The 16,240-nt window shown below is 46.1% G+C and overlaps 1 protein-coding gene across 1 annotated transcript; it reads right to left on the reverse strand.

The window, feature by feature from the left end:
- Positions 1 to 13,440: 13,440 nt before the first annotated feature.
- LOC142312823 (E3 ubiquitin/ISG15 ligase TRIM25-like) lies at positions 13,441 to 16,240 on the reverse strand. The gene is given in 5 exon segments (XM_075351809.1): positions 13,441 to 13,628; positions 14,869 to 15,102; positions 15,105 to 15,418; positions 15,420 to 15,767; positions 15,769 to 16,240. Coding segments are annotated over 5 exon segments (1,554 nt in total). The 5' UTR covers positions 16,239 to 16,240.

Below are 16,240 nucleotides of genomic sequence, written 5' to 3' on the forward strand. Positions count from 1 at the left end.
GAAACATGTTGCACAGTAATTATGCCCCTTAATTTTCTCACATACTGCAAAACCCCTCTTATGGCACACACAGAGTATGATTTTCCCCACCCAAGTCCACACAACACAGTATGGTGCCTCCTACAAGTGCTGAGGGCTGAAATTAAAAACTACTCACCTAGCCCCATTTCCCCCCCCCCCCCCCCCCCCCCCCCCCCCCCTCCCTTTCACCTGAGGGGTGACTAGTCGCAGATTGGATACTCACCAGAGCCTGATGGTGGGGTTGGGTTTGCCTGCCGATGGCTACCAGGTGCTGCTCGGTTAAACACTGTACCGCCACAGCTGGCCCCAGGGTCATGGGTACGGCTACGGACAGTCTTTATAAGCCCCCCTCCCCCCATTTTCTTAAGATGGTTGGATTGTCATTGTAAGTAAGCACTTGTACTTTGCACTTTGACACCCCATCCCATCTCATTGTAGATTGTAAGCTCTCATGAGCAGGGTTGTCTTTCTTTTTTTTTTTTCCCCCCCCCCCCCTTTTAAATATTGTATTTTCTAGAACTGTTACTTGTTTGTATATGATCCTCATGAACTGTAAAGCGCTGCGGAATATGTTGGCGCTATCGCACTATACCCAGTGCTTCTCAGCCATAAGCTGAGACATCTCCAGGTCAAGGCACGCTGGCCCCTTTTTAGGGCATGCGCACCTATTCAGTGCTGGGAGTCGGTGGCACGAACCAGGGACAAAGGAGCTACCACTGAGCGACCGGTAAGGTGTGTGCTGGCGTGCTCTCCGGTTGGAGGAGACAGGACAGTGCGGGGACTCCGGTAACGGTATACATCATGTCATATAATAGAATTTTTTTTTTTTTTTTTTTTTCCCTCCCTCCCATCTTTACTGGCAGCCAGGGATGTAACAGGCGCAGAGCGATCAGGTCTGTGCTGGAGGGAGGCCTACCAGCGTCTATTTCAGCTGACTGTGTGTCCAAGGAAGCACATTCAGCTGAAATGCATTGCGGCACAGAGACCCACTGGATTCCTGCATTGGATTCCATATACTATACCCAGGTAAACCAGTAGACCTCAGCTGGACCTATGCAATTTGGCGTTTAGCCTTAGGCTATGGGCGCACTAGGCCGTTTTACCTGCGGTTTTTCTGCGGAAATTTCTTGAGAAATCTTTTAAATCTTTCTGCAGACATTTTCCAGCAAAACCTATGGGAAAAAAAATAGCTGTGCGCACACTGCGGTGTTTTTTTTTGTTTTTTTTTTTTTTTGTTTTCCCCCCCCAAGAAAATTCTTTGAAGATTTTCTTGAGAAAATTTATTGAGAAAATGTGCATGTCACTACTTTTCCGCAGGTAGCTGCGGTATACCCCCGGTATTTTGTGATTTACATTACAGTGAATGGAGTGAAATACCGGGATGTAATCACGAAATACTGGGGGTATACCCCCGGTATAGCCGCGATTTACCTGCGGTAATGTTCATCGCTGCCTGCGGTTTTGCAGGGAGTGATGTCATTATGCCAGGAAGAGGAAGCGGAGCAGAGTAAACACAGACGTCACACTCCTCCCTGGACGCCGCACAGAAGCACTTCCGTGTGACCTCCAGGTGCCCGTGCAGTCTGTGTCCTGCTCTGGCCCCGCAGCTGCCTGCCCTGCAGTGTGTCAGTGTCTGCCCGCAGTATCAGCAGCTTGTCACCCTGCAGCGCAGGCAGACACTGACACACAGCAGTGCGTGCAGCCGCGGGGATGATGGGCGCTGCTGTCAGGAGATGAGATCATTCCCTGCTGTGACGATCTCCTCCCTCCTGACGTCACTGCTGTCTATGCCCGCAGCCCGAGACTGTCACTAGCGGTGACATCACGGGCTCTCGCGATACTGCTGACAACGCGGCGGGCATAGAAGTCAGTGACAGCACTGATGGCAGGACTGCAGGAGATCATCACAGCAGGTAATGATCTCATCTATCCTCCTGACAGCAGCGCTCGTCATCCCCTGCAGTGACCTGGGCTATTGATGTGAGCTCAGGTCACTGCACTGCTCTCCCAGACAATGGGGAACCTTCTGTTCTTCACTTACTGAGACAGTGCCAGCTTAGAATATGCAGGGAGGTGGTATATTATATAGGTCTTTCTCATCTATCTAATAATCTTTCACTCTATCCATTATCTATCTATTATTTATATTATTTATTGCAGTTACAGCATAAAAAACCCGCAGGGACCAACCTGCGGCAAATCCACGGCAAAAACGCATGTGTTTTTCCTGTGGATTTGGTGCGGTTTTTTGGTTTTTTTTTTTTACAGCAGGTGCGGTAATCTTCAACTCCCAGAAGTTTCTCAAGAAATTTTCTTGAGAAAAATCACTTTTCTAGTGCGCACATAGTCTCTTTAAGGCTATCACCAGGTGTCTGCTCCCCATCTGAGAGCAGCATAATATAGACAGAGAGATCCTGGTTCCAGTGATGTCACTTACTGAGCTATTTGCGGTCATTTTTATAAAATCAAATAAAAAATCAATCTATTTGTTTTCTGCTGCAGATATAGCAGTTATGAGTGTAGAGCAGGGTAATAACGAGCTCATGCATCTGCTGGACTACCTAGCAACATGCCAAGTAGTCCTCTGATCTCCTGCTGCATTGATTTCAAAAAGCACCACTACACAGCCTAGTAAGTGACACATTGCTGGAATCGGGGTCTCTTTCCTTCATCATGCTGCTATTAGATCAGGTGGCAAAAACCTGGTGACAGTCTCTTTTTGATCATGGTTAAGTTCTACACACATGAACATGCATATAACCAAATTACATAAGTCCTGCTGAGGTCTAGCGGTTTACTTGTGAATAGTTTTTATGAATTTCAAATAAAAATGATTATTCATTATTTCCCTGCCTTTCTGCAGGAGACTCCTTTGCCTGTACCAATCTTCTAAAGTACCGTAAATAGATTTCTAAAGGTCATCTACCGTGCTTTAAAGTGTAGAAATAGTACCAAAATATAATTAAAAACCAAATATATTGTATGTATGTAATATATATTATATATATTTTACACATTATATATATTTTACACATTATATATATTTTACACATTATATATATTTTACAGTGTGTGTGTGTGTAATTTTGCTTTAATCAGTTCTTTTAGCCTGTAAAATTACATGAATTGCACATTTGGTCTTACGGTAGCACAGTAACCTATTCTAGTTTGCTCATTAATCAGGTGTTCTATGAAGAACTGTGCTTTGTAATATCTTATAGCATTTTGCCTGCTGACATTTATGTAATATTTTGCTATTTAATTGACAGTCTTTATTTTCATTTGATTTTTAATTATATCTTGTTACTATTTCTACACTTTCAACTCGGTACATGTTCTATATTTCTATTTATGTAATCCTTGACAGGTTAGCACACATAACTGGTCTTTCTACCAGCAGCTATACCATTTTAGAAGGAGCGCCAGTGTTTTATTGTTTGGGTTTTTTCTTTTTCATATCTCTAAAAGGTGCTATTGACAACTTTCTCGCCAAATGTCTCTAACAACCTTATCCAATCCACACAGACAAAGAAATAAAACCATAGATGTCCATAAATTTAAGTATAATTATAAAAAATTACACCAGGAAAGTATTGAACACATGAAGAAAGATGTAAAAACCCATGGAAAATTGACACCAGTTTAAATCTTCTAGTAAATTAGAAAGCAATCCTGCCACTTAGTGAAAAATATCAGCTGGCTCAATTGGTGGTCTATAAAAAGGTCTCATTACCAAGATGTCACACAAGAAACCTCTCATGATGGGTAAAACCAGTGAGCTGTCTCAAGACCTTCTCAATCTTATTGTTGCAAAACAAACTGATGGCATTGGCGACAGAAGAATTTCTAAACTACTGAAGACTCCAGTGAGCACGGTTGGAGGCCATAATCCGGAAGTGGAAAGAACATGGTTTCACCATAAATGATCCACGACCAGGTGCTTTCCACAAGAATTCAGACAGCAGTGAAAAGAAATATCAGAATAGTTGTTAAAGAGCCAAGGATGTGGATAGCTACAGAAAGACCTGGAATCGGCAGGTACAATTGTTTCAAAGAAAACGATAAGTAATGCACTTATCCTCCATGACCCTTAGCATAGTTTTTGTATATATCGACAAGGGGGTAGGATAGGGGGGGAGGTAGGTTGGTTTATGTTTGATATAACTGTACTTTTAAAAAGTTATCTGATTTCGTAATTAAAAAAAAAAACAAAACAAAAAAACACAACAAGATTTAAACAAGCCATTGAAATACTGAGAATATAGTCTGGTCAGATGAGACCAAAATGTAACTCCATAATAAACGCCATGCTTGAAGGCCAAAAGGCCGTGCATATCACTATTTCCCCCCCCCCCCACCCCCCAAACACCATGCTAACTGTGAAGTTTGGAGTTGGGAACATCATGGTGTGGGGCTGTTTTCCAGCATACGGCATGGGCAAACTTCACATAAATGAAGAGGGGATGAATGGAAAAATGTACCATCTACCAGGATGATGAAGATAAAACGAGCGTGGACCTTTCAGCAAGACAATGATCCCAAACACAAAGCCAAGGAAACTCTCAATTGGGTTCAGAGAGACAAAAATTAAAGCTGCTAGAATGGTCCATCAGTCACCAGACCTGAATCCAATAGAAAATGTATGGAAGGAATTAATGCTTAGAGTTCATTGAAGGAGCTAATGAGACCTTCAGGATTTGAAGTGTGGTTGTGTGTAAGGCTATGTTCGCACGTTGCGTTTTTTACCGCGTTTCTGCAGCGTTTTTGGCAGCAGCGTTTTTGTGCAAAAACGCATGCGATTTGGATTTCCAGCAAAGTCTATGGGAAAAGCATCCTGTCTGCACTTTGCTTTTTTTTTCTGCAGCGTTTAATTTGCATATTTGTGGTCAAAAACCATGCTGAAAAAGAAGCAGCATGTCAGTTGTTTTTGCCATTTCTGCAGCGTTTCCTTAACATTGGAGTCAATGAGAAATGGCAAAAAGCAACCAAAATCACAATTCCTGCGTTTTTCATGCTTTTTACCTGCTTTTCAACTGCGTTTTTGGCTCCAAAAACGCATGCTTTTCTGGCCAAAAATTAATGGGTTCTAATGTTCCTTTACACACACACAATAACCGAAAATTAAAATGTAAAAAAATAATAAACTTTAGCTATTTTTCTGTTAAAATGTGCATAACCACTATTATTACATTAAAATTGATAATTTCCCATATAGTTTTATTAAAACTTAATTTTATACTTTTTTTCTCTTTTTTCATTCTTTTTGACTAATTCAACTTTATTTCTCAGTGTCTTGATCTCAAAAACGCATCTGCAGAAACGCAGGTGAAAACGCAGGTAAAAACACATGCGTTTTTAGCGCTAAAAAATGGTCAAAAGCCATTTGGTCAAAAACCAAGGGAAGAAAAACGTGCAGAATAAACTGCAGGTACTCCGACGCAACGTGCGGACATAGCCTAAGAATGACCCAAAGTCAAACTTGAGCAATGCATGCCACTAGTTTCTCAATACAGGAGGACTCTTGATGCTTCATCACCAACAAAGGCGCTTCTATGAAGTATTAAATTTTAGTTAGCGTGTTCAATACTTTTTTTCCCTGTCTCATTTCTTATAATTACACCACTGAATGTATGATGTATGGACATCTATGCTTTGATTTCTTTGCTTGTGTGGATTGGATTTGCTGTTACTGATATCTGGTGAAAAATTCAAGTCAACAGTACCTTTTTAAAAATATATATTTATTTAGAAAATAGATGTGTTTGACTATTTTACCCGCTGTGTAATAATAATAAAAAAAAAAGTTAGCTGTAAGGCATCGAATGTTCTCATACTCTACTTTGAGATAGGCCTCGGTTCCTCTTGCATTTTGCATGGACAAGTGCAATCTGATAAAACATTGGACTGCATTCGTGCCAGTGCAAAACTATGGGACAGTGTCCATCTGCAATTGATTTCTCATACCCTATCAGCATGAGAAGAATTGCAGCATGCTGCATTTAGCAGCAATATCTCGGCTCACGTGCCCCTATACAAGTCTATGGGCGCGTGTGAAACCTCGCACTGCACTCACATGTCATCCAACCGCAGTGCAATGTACACAGACAGACCAGGGAGAAGAGGAAGAAAGTGTGTATATATATATATATATATATATATATATACACACACACACACCCGCCGTCCCTTCAGTTGTAACCCGATCGCAAATGTTAAGTGTGCGAATAGACCTTGTTCACTGCCTAAAAAAGACAGACAAATATTCTTAGTGAACCTGTCAGGTCCAATATACACCCAGAACCACGAGCAGTTGTGGGTGGATATTGCTAATCCCTGCCTAACCCTCCCTGTATACACTAGCATAGATAAAGGGATCTTTAGAAAAGTATTTCCAGTATTTCTAAAGATCTTTTACCGTATGCTAATGAGCGAGGGGGCTTTAGTTCCCCTTGCCAGTCGGCTGCATTAGCATGTTAGCAAGCCCACAGGGGAGTACCAACATGCTACTGAAAACGCAGCGTCACAGGATTATCTCACTCACCTCTCCGCTACCATCGCGTTCGCTGGATTTCGGCTCAGTGTGCATGACCCCGGAGTTTGGGTCATGTGCACTACTTCAGTTTGAAGCCAGGATGTGTACACCCAGCTTCATAGTGCACATGACCCAAACTCCGGGGTCATGCGCACTGAGCCGAAATCCCCTGTCGGACGCGATGGCGACAGAGGGGATTGAGATTATCCTGACACTGCGCGTTCATTAGCATATTGGCATACTAGGGCATAAATTACATGCTAATGGAGCCGACTAGCCAGGGGAACTAACGCCCAGGGGACTAGTCCCCGCGCTCATTAAAGATCTTTAGAAATCCTTTTTCTAGAGATCCCTTTATGTATGCTAGTGTACACAGGCACAGTTAGGCAGGGATTAGCAATATGCACCCAAAACTGCTCCTGGTTCTGTGTGCATATTGGACCTGACAGGTTCCCTTTTAAGATTAAATGATACAAAGGGACAATGGAAAAACTGCAAATAATTGCACAAGATTGTTTAGTTCACATAAAAAGAAATGCATAGGAAAAAGCAAATATAGCCACATTGAAGTCAAAATCATAGATGATACTGGTTCATCAGATCAGCATGCAAAATACAGGAATAAGTTAACAATACATCGAGACATGACCCTTTTCCCACATTTGGGTCGCAGCCGGTGCTCCAATATTCTGAAGGGTGACCAGGTCACGCATCCACATACTGGCAAAATTTACTACATCAAGGAATTTCTATACATGTGATTCGTCATTTGTCGTATACGCTAAGTGTCCTTGTGGCCTCATGTATGTGGGTGAAACCACCCAACGAATACGTGATCGAATACACACAAGTATACCATTAGATGTAAAATGATGGAGTTACCCCATCATTTTAACGCCATTACGTTTTCAGATACTTAAACAAATATCATTGCCCAGACAAGGAGGTAATCTCATTAACAAATTCAGATCACAAGTGTTTCTCGATTTCATAAACTGAAAACTCGTTCAACAGAAGGTCTTAATCTTGAGTTTGACCTTCATTTTTAGGTTTTGAAACTCCATTCACAACTGCAGTATTATTCTATACTGGTGACACACCATTATGCGGCACTATTGCGGGAAACATTGTTTTCTTTAGTACTCTAAAGCTGTGGTGTGACTAGCGTTTGATGGGCCCCGATGCACAGTTTGGATCTAGGCACCCCCCAACCATGCACAGACACTCTGGGTACGGAATAATGATGCCGACACTCTGGGTACAGGACAGTCGCTGACACAGGGCTCTTTCCCTCAGCACTAATGTTTCCCATGATCTGAAATCCATCTTTCTATCAGCACCCAGATTTCCTATGTTCTGATATCCAGCTTGTCCTTAGCACGCACCTTCCTCACGCTCTGCCATACAGCTTTCCCTCAGCACACAGCTTTCCCATGATATCAGAGCAAGGGAAAGCTGAGTGCCGAGGGAAAGATGCTCTTTCTCTCAGCATATAACTTTCCCATCCCATGCTTTTATCTTTGTCCCCCCTCGTATATAGCTCTCCAAATACTGTAATGGCCCCACACTGCCTTCCATATAGTATAATGGGTCCCACATAACCCTTCATATGAAGGGGGACCAGCTCACGGGTCCCATGGCGGTCACGTGGTCTGCCACTGAGAGGAGCCAGCTGCTTCTCTGTAGGGTGCCCCTTCTGGTCACATGGGTATGACTTCACACAGGTCCTGCTAGTGAAAAAGTAAATCGATGGTATAATTAGAATTAGCATAACAGGGGAAGGGGATGACTATGCATACCCTCCCCCCAGCTATTATCTGATCCTCAGCTGCTGTCACTCAAGTAGCTGCTGATTTTTATAAACTTTACTTACTTGAATTTCAAAACTTAAACATCCGAGTTGACCACTACAGGTATGTATAGAATCAGCCTGATAGTGCCAGTATAGCACTGGCTTTAGGTTATATACAAAAATCCTGGTCACTTGATCCCTTTTAATCTGAAAATTGTGATAATATATATTTGTGGAAGAAGCAGGTGGTCTGTTCAGATGAGACCAATGTAGAACACTATGTGCGGCAGAAAACTAACCCTGCATGTCACTCTAAAAACCTCGTCCCTACTATTGCACATGGTAGTGGCAGAATCGTGCTGTGGGGAGGCTTTTCTTCAGCAGGGGCAGGGAAGCCGTTCAGAGTTGTTTGTGAAGATGTACAGAGCTAAATACAGGGAAATCCTGGTGGGGAAAACCTGTTTAGAGGCAGCAAAATACTTGAGACTGGGATATAGGTTCACCTTCCAGCACAACTTCAACCCTAAACTTCCTGCCAGTGCTACAATAAATGGTTTGGATCAAAGCGTATTCATTTGTGTGAATGGCCCAGTCACAGTCCACACTGAAATCCCAGTGAGAATCTGTGATCAGACTTGAAAATTGGTCAGACGTCTCATCCAATCTCATGGAGTTAAAGGGGTGGTTCACTCATATTTTTTATTGTCTAGATCGATATTATATTGAGAAACAATGTTTCTCTCAAATACCTTGTGTTGTCAATAGTGCCTGTGAGAGGCGCTATTGCAGACCGCTGCTCCCCGTCCAGTGACGTACCCGTTCAATGCTGCCACGTCACATCCGTGCGGCCGGCTACAGTCTTCCAGACTCTGAGCTGTGAGCGGTGTTTCACTGCTGTCACAGCCCATTTGCTCCCCCCCTCCTCCTTCCCCCTAGCACGGCTCGTCTCCTGCTCCCCCCTCTCTCCTCCCTCCTAGCACAGCACGGCGCGTCTCCTGCTGCCCCCCTCCCTCCTAGCACAGCACGGCGCGTCTCCTGCTGCCCCCCTCCCTCCTAGCACAGCACGGCGCGTCTCCTGCTGCCCCCCTCCCTCCTAGCACAGCACGGCGCGTCTCCTGCTGCCCCCCCCCTCCCTCCTAGCACGGCGCATCTCCTGCTGCCCCCCCTCCCTCCTAGCACGGCGCGTCTCCTGCTGCCCCCCCCCTCCCTCCTAGCACGGCGCATCTCCTGCTGCCCCCCCTCCCTCCTAGCACGGCGCGTCTCCTGCTGCCCCCCCTCCCTCCTAGCACGGCGCGTCTCCTGCTGCCCCCCCCCTCCCTCCTAGCACGGCGCGTCTCCTGCTCCCCCTCCCCCCTCGCAGAATGCTGCAAGCAAGAGACGTGCTAGGAGGGAGGAGGAGCAGGGAGCAGATGGGCTCAGAATGTAGCCGGCTGCACGGATGTGACGTGTGCGGCACTTAACGGTGACGTCACTGGAGCGGGAACAGCGGTCTGCAATAGCGCCTCTCACAGGCACTATTGACACCACAAGGTATTTGAGAGAAACATTGTTTCTCAATATAATATCGATCATTCTAGACAATAAAAAATATGGGTGAACCACCCCTTTAAAGCTAGTGTACAAAGAATTAACAAACATTTCAGTCTCTGATATGCAAAACTAGTAGAGACATCCCCAAAAAGACAAGTATCCGTTATTGCAGCGAACGCTGGTCCTGCTAAGGATTGACTTGGTGTTGAACAATGGACATCACAATGTTCCTTTCACGACCGATGATGTACCTGTATGACCCTTAAATACGGTCTCTCGTATCGTCGCGTTCAGAAATGCCCAATCTATCAAAATCAATTAATTTGATCGGTACACTGTGTACCGAGGATAAAAAAATTTAAACGCCAAAATTAGATTTTTTTTTTTTTTCTTTTAATTGTTTTGGTCGCCACAACATGACATTAAAATGCAATAACAGACAATCAAAACATAGCATCTATCCAAAAATTGTACAATTAAAAATACCAGCTCAAAACGCAAAAAATAAGCAGTCTCTGAGCCTCAGATCCTAAAAAAATAATAATGGAATAATGGAAAATGGCGACAAAAGCGCAATTCTTAGATGTGTGTATGCACGTGTGTATGTGTTTGGTATCTACCAACTCGTACTGAACTGGGAAATCCGAATGCCTGGTGAGTTTTTAAAAATACAGTACATAGCAAATTGTGCAATTGCAGGGGTTTGTTTTTGTTTGCGATTTCACAGCACTTGGAATATTTTTTGCTTGTTTTCTGGTACAATCTTGGGCAGAATGAATCATGTCATTCAAAATTATAACTCTTCCCTCAAAATAAAAAAAAGTCCTCATGGCTATATTGATTGGAAAATAAAGTTATGGCTCATGAAAGAAGGGGAGAAAAAACAAAAACGGGAAATCGCCAGGTTTTTGCTACCTCATCTGAGAGCAGCATAATGTAGAGCCAGAGACCGTGATTCCAAGGATGTATCTCTTATTGAGCGGTTTGCTGTCATTTTGATAAAATCAATGTTTTCTCTGCTGCAGATCTAGCAGTTATACAGAGCTGGACTACCTGACTGCACTCCTAGTAGTCCTGTTATGATCTACTGCTGATTAATCAGTGATTTTATCAAAACTACACTAAGCAGCCCATAAGTGACACATTGCTGTAGTAAGGAAATCTGCCCTCATGTTATACTGCTCTCAGATTAGGTGGCAAAAACCTGATGACAGATTCCCTTTAAGTGCTTTACTCAGACTTGTACTTTATCACAGATCCACAGCATGTGGCCAGTACTAAATGTAGGTGAAGGATAATTTGCTTGTGGAGTATAAGGCTAAGTTCACATTTCCGTTGATTTGTATCAGTCACATGCGTCCCTTGACGCATGTGACTGATGCGCTGTTCAACGCTGTACAACGGATGACAAAGAACAGAATTCTTTGTCGGATTCCGTTGTGTGCGGGGGGCGGAGTTCGGGGGCAGAGCCGAGCGGGGGGCGGGGCCAGGCGCTGAGGATGTCAGTGGAAGTGCTGCGGTCTGCATGGCTGGGGACAGGTGAGTGTATGTGTGAGTGAGTGAGTGTATGTGCATGTATGTATGTATGTATGTATGTATGTGTGTGTGTGTGCACATGCAAAGTGCGGGAGGGGGCGGAGCAGAGCAGGGGGCGGGGCCAGACGAGGGTGTCAGTGGCAGTGCTTGTCTGCATGGCTGGGGACGTGTGTGTGTGTGTGTGTGTGTGTGTGTGTGTACATACATGTGCGGAGTGCGGGAGGGGGTGGGGCCGAGCGGGGAAGTGTCGGCCTCCCTGCACACGTAACCAGCCTAAATATCGGGTATAACAGCAAAGCACCCGATGTTTACCTTGGTTACCCGATATTTACCTTGGTTACGGGCCTACACCGCTTAGCGCTGGCTCCTTGCACCGTAACCAGGGTAAATATCGGGTAACCAACCAAAGCTGGTGACGTGTGCAGGGAGCCAGAGAGCATGCGCAGCGAAATCCGACGGATCTCGCTGCTCAAAAAACGTTACATGCTGCGTTCCCCCCGCCCGGCGGTCAGTCGTTCCACGACTGATCAGTCGGGCGGAGGGTGCAACGCAGCATCATCAGTCACAATCCACTGCTCATACAAGTCTATGGGAGCAGCGGAATCCGCTAAACGGATTCCGCTGTTTACAAGAGCAGCGGATTGTGACTGATAGATTTTAGCGGAAATGTGAACTTAGCCTAAGCGAAAGTAAACTATTGGATTATGGTTGTATCCAGTGATGAGCAAGCTCTAGTGCTCGGGTCCTCGGTACTCATAATGAGCAGACCAGCTGGATGGTCGGACAGGCTCGACTCTTCTACAAAGTATAATGGAAGTCAATGGGGAACTGGAGTATTTTTCCAGTCAGAGGAATGCGTGCGTTCCCCAAGGACTTCCACTATACACAGTAGAAGAGTTGTGTGTGTCTGTGTGTGTCTGTGTGTGTCTGTGTGTGTCTGTGTGTGTCTGTGTGTGTCTGTGTGTGTCTGTGTGTGTCTGTGTGTGTCTGTGTGTGTCTGTGTGTGTCTGTGTGTGTCTGTGTGTGTCTGTGTGTGTCTGTGTGTGTCTGTGTGTGTCTGTCTTATTTTTTGGATTATAAGACGCACTTTTCCTCCCAAAAATTTGGGAGGAAAGTGAGGGGTGGGTCTTAAAATCCAAATATATATAGCTTTACCAGGGAGGCTTCTGTGTGGGCGGCAGCCAGGTGCCTGTCGGTGCCAGCTGCCTCTCTGGGCGGGCGGCCTGCTGGCTGCCACTCTGTGCGTGCAGGTGGCTGTGCGGCAGGTCTGAGGTTTCCCAGTGTGTCCGCGGTTCCAGTTTCAAATGATGGCGCTGGGAGCGGGCGCGTGCGCAGATGGAGCACTTGGATGATGGCTCCATCTGCGCATCTGCCGCTCCAGGCGCCATCATTTGAACTAGTGATGGGCAGTCTCTTTTTGGTGGTCCGGTTCCCATGTCTCCGCTCACCAAAAAGAGCTGGCTCATTCGAATCGTTCTTGGCTCCCCATTAAATGTGTTCACCGCAAGTGAACACCTATTTAAAATTATAGTAACGCTGCTGAAACCCTGCCCACCCGTGGCTAAATCCCGCCCACTTACAAGGGACCAATTAGATTGAGTGGGCAGGAGTTAGCAGCGGGTGGGCGGGGTTTCCGTGGCGAAAAGAGCCATTTGGAAAGTTTAGTTTCTCACTGAGGATCCGGCTCCTGTCAGTCACAGCATGGAGCCGGATCTTTGCGTCGGATCATTCACGACCGACACATCACTAATTTGAACCAGGACCGCGGACACTGGGACACTCACTGCACCGGCCTGCTGCACCACTCGCCCGTCACGGACGCCGCCGCGCCTGCCACCTCCGTGCCTGCTGCCACTGACCCGTCGCACCTGCCAGCACGACCTCTGCCTCCTGTGACCCCCTGCTTCACCACCACTGATGCCCCCCTCTGGTAAGACAACACCGGACTATAAGACGGACCCCATTTTTATTTTTACCTTTTTTTTTTTCTCTAAATTTGGGGTGCATCTACGATATATTTTTCTTTCTCTTAATTGAGAATTCTTAGCCAGCAGTCCTCACAAATGAGAAAGGCAGGATACACTGGCTTGGTGAAGGTTGTTTTTACTGTGTGTATGTGTATAATGGGGTCACTCAAGTCATAAAAAGACAAGTGTCCAGCCTCATAATCCAGATATATGGCTATTGTCTGACTGGAGGGTATGTGAGTTATCATTATGTCGCGGGCGGGGAGGAGGGTGTCAGCACACCGCGCTCACCCCTTCTGCTCGGGTCCGGCAGTTGCTCCTGGTGGCTCGAGCTGCGGGCCGGATCCCGGGGTGTCTCGAGCGACACTCCTCGCCCGTGAGTGAAAGGGGGTTGTTTGTTGGGGTTATAGTTCGTGACGCCACCCACGGTTGTGGTGACTGCACCACCGCTGCTTCAGATGGGGATCCCGGGGATGGTGATGGGAGCAGCCGGGTGTTGTATTGCCCCTCCGTGGGTAGGGGTTGGTGATCCCGGGGCCCGGTGATGAGATGTGGAGTGTAGGGCCTGGAGGGCACAGGGACGCGGGGGCAGCGCTGTGCCTTGCGGCACTATGGTACTCACTCAGCCTGACACGGACACAGTTTGTACGGTAAACAAACGGCTGGTAGGACGGTCCCACAGACGGCTGCACCTGCACTCCCGGTAAGTGACGGTGACGGTTCTCTTCCTTGCACCTATGTTGTCTGATGGTATCGGTGGATTCCCTCCGGTTACCCGCTCCCCGACTGCAATCTGGGCCGGAGGAGCTCTACACTTTGCCCGCAGGCGCTGGCCCTGAGGAAACTGGTGCCTTGGCGGTGGCGGCGTCTCCTCGGTACTGGTCGGGCTGTTGCCGTCAATCGGGACTTTATTGCTGGGAGAATCTACGTCCCCTTCACTAACGGATTTAGCAGATCCGACGACTCCTAGCCCTGCTGGGGTCCGAAAAGCCCCTGTCCTGGTGCTGACTGTCCTTTGTATCCGCTCCAGACCACCGGGCACACAGCCAACGGGGTCCTTTCAGTAACCTCCAGACAGTCCCACTTCAGACCTTCACTGTCGTTGCCAACCTTGCTGGTTCCGTCCGGACACACAGTCACGGACCTTCAGGCTTCTCTGTCACTTTCACTCTGCTCTTTACTTTTACTGCTCTCCTCACACTTGCCCTGCCTGGGCTTCACTCCTCACTCCTGCTCCTCCCTGAGCTTTCTGCTGTTCACTCTTTCATGTCCCTCACTGGACTCTAACTGCCTGGTTACTTCCCGCCTCCAGAGTTGTGAGCTCCTTGGTGGGCGGAGCCAACCGCCTGGCCCACCCCCTGGTGTGCATCATCAACCTCTGGAGGAAGGCAACAAGGGTTTGTGTTTTGACTGAGGTGTTCCTACCTGGAGTGTGGGGTGTGGTGGTGTTGTTACCCGTGTCCCCTGGCTTGCCCAGGGCGACACAATTACACTTCTATTGTCATAATGAATGGAATACTTATTCTTAAACCTACGGAAACTCCAGGAATTCTTGTTATTTCCAATGAAAGATGTTTGGCCTTGTCTCTCTATAGTGGCGTAAGCCACTCCTAACCTATAGGTTCCAGTTTTTCCTGTTTCTACTTCCCAATAATGTTGCCCTGTAGAAAAACCTTTAGTACATAAAACTTGAGGTGACTGAAATCTTGTTGGTGTCTCGGGAGATTGTTCTGAACTACACAAGATGCAAATCTTAAGTCTACAGAAACATCTAAAGAGTTTGCTGCTGTCTCAACATCCAGGAAAATGTGCGGGTCCACCGGGATATAGGATCTCCTCTTTATACTGGTCACAATTTCCGCTAAGCCCTTGTACAAGGTGGCCGCGATCAGACCTTCATCAAAACCTTTTATAGCCTGTAGGATGTCCATTTTCTCGCTCTTGTCACTTATCTCTCCTGTGGACGAACTTGAAGATCCTGCTTGTAAAAGAGATAGTGGATCAGTCATACGGCACAGCTCCTCAAGATGATGTATCTCTGGACAACTCGTCCTTCTTAATCTCCAGCTGACCAATCAAGTCAGAGACTGAGAGTGACGCTCGTTCCTCTTGACTGGAAATCTCACAAACTACTTTCTTCTCTATTAAATCTAACTGCCTTCTGACATCTCTGAACACAGTGGTGATTTTATCCTTTAAGCAAGCTGCTTTTTCAGACATATCTGTTTTTAGGTCTTTCAACGTCTCCAAACTTCTCTTCATCTCCTGTCTCTTTGAGGTCAAGTGTCCAAGATGTTGCTTCAGGCTTTCCTTCTTCTTTTTGGAGGCTTCTGTCAGGGATTCAATTTGGTGTCCCTTGTGTTCTCCAGCCAGGCCACAAGAGAAACAAACAGGTGGCATCCTTAGTACAATAATACATGAGCACTTTCTCATGGGTGGAGCACTTTCGGTTCACCGTTGATGTGATGGGTTCTATCAGGATGTGGTCCGCTGACTTGCTGTGTACCTTAAGGTGGTCCTCACACAATGAAGCTTCGCACAGGAGGCATGACTTAACAGCTGCTACACTGGAATGAATGCAGTAAGTGCAAAAGATGTCCGCTGTCTTTCGTTCCTGCTGAGCGGAGAGGAAATGCTTGGATATGTTACTCAGACTCACATTCTTCTGCAGCGATGGTAATTCCTGAACCTCCTCTCTGCATTCAGGACATGTAAGACTTGAAGATCCAAGTTGTGCTTTACGCACATTCTCGATACACTCCCAGCAGAAGCTGTGTCCACATTTCAGACTTACAGGATCGGTATAGATGTTCAGACAGACGGAACAGGTCAACTCTTCTTTCATAGAAGCGGACGCCATAT

This window comes from Anomaloglossus baeobatrachus, chromosome 5 (genome assembly GCF_048569485.1).
Source record: "Anomaloglossus baeobatrachus isolate aAnoBae1 chromosome 5, aAnoBae1.hap1, whole genome shotgun sequence".
NCBI lineage: Eukaryota > Metazoa > Chordata > Amphibia > Anura > Aromobatidae > Anomaloglossus > Anomaloglossus baeobatrachus.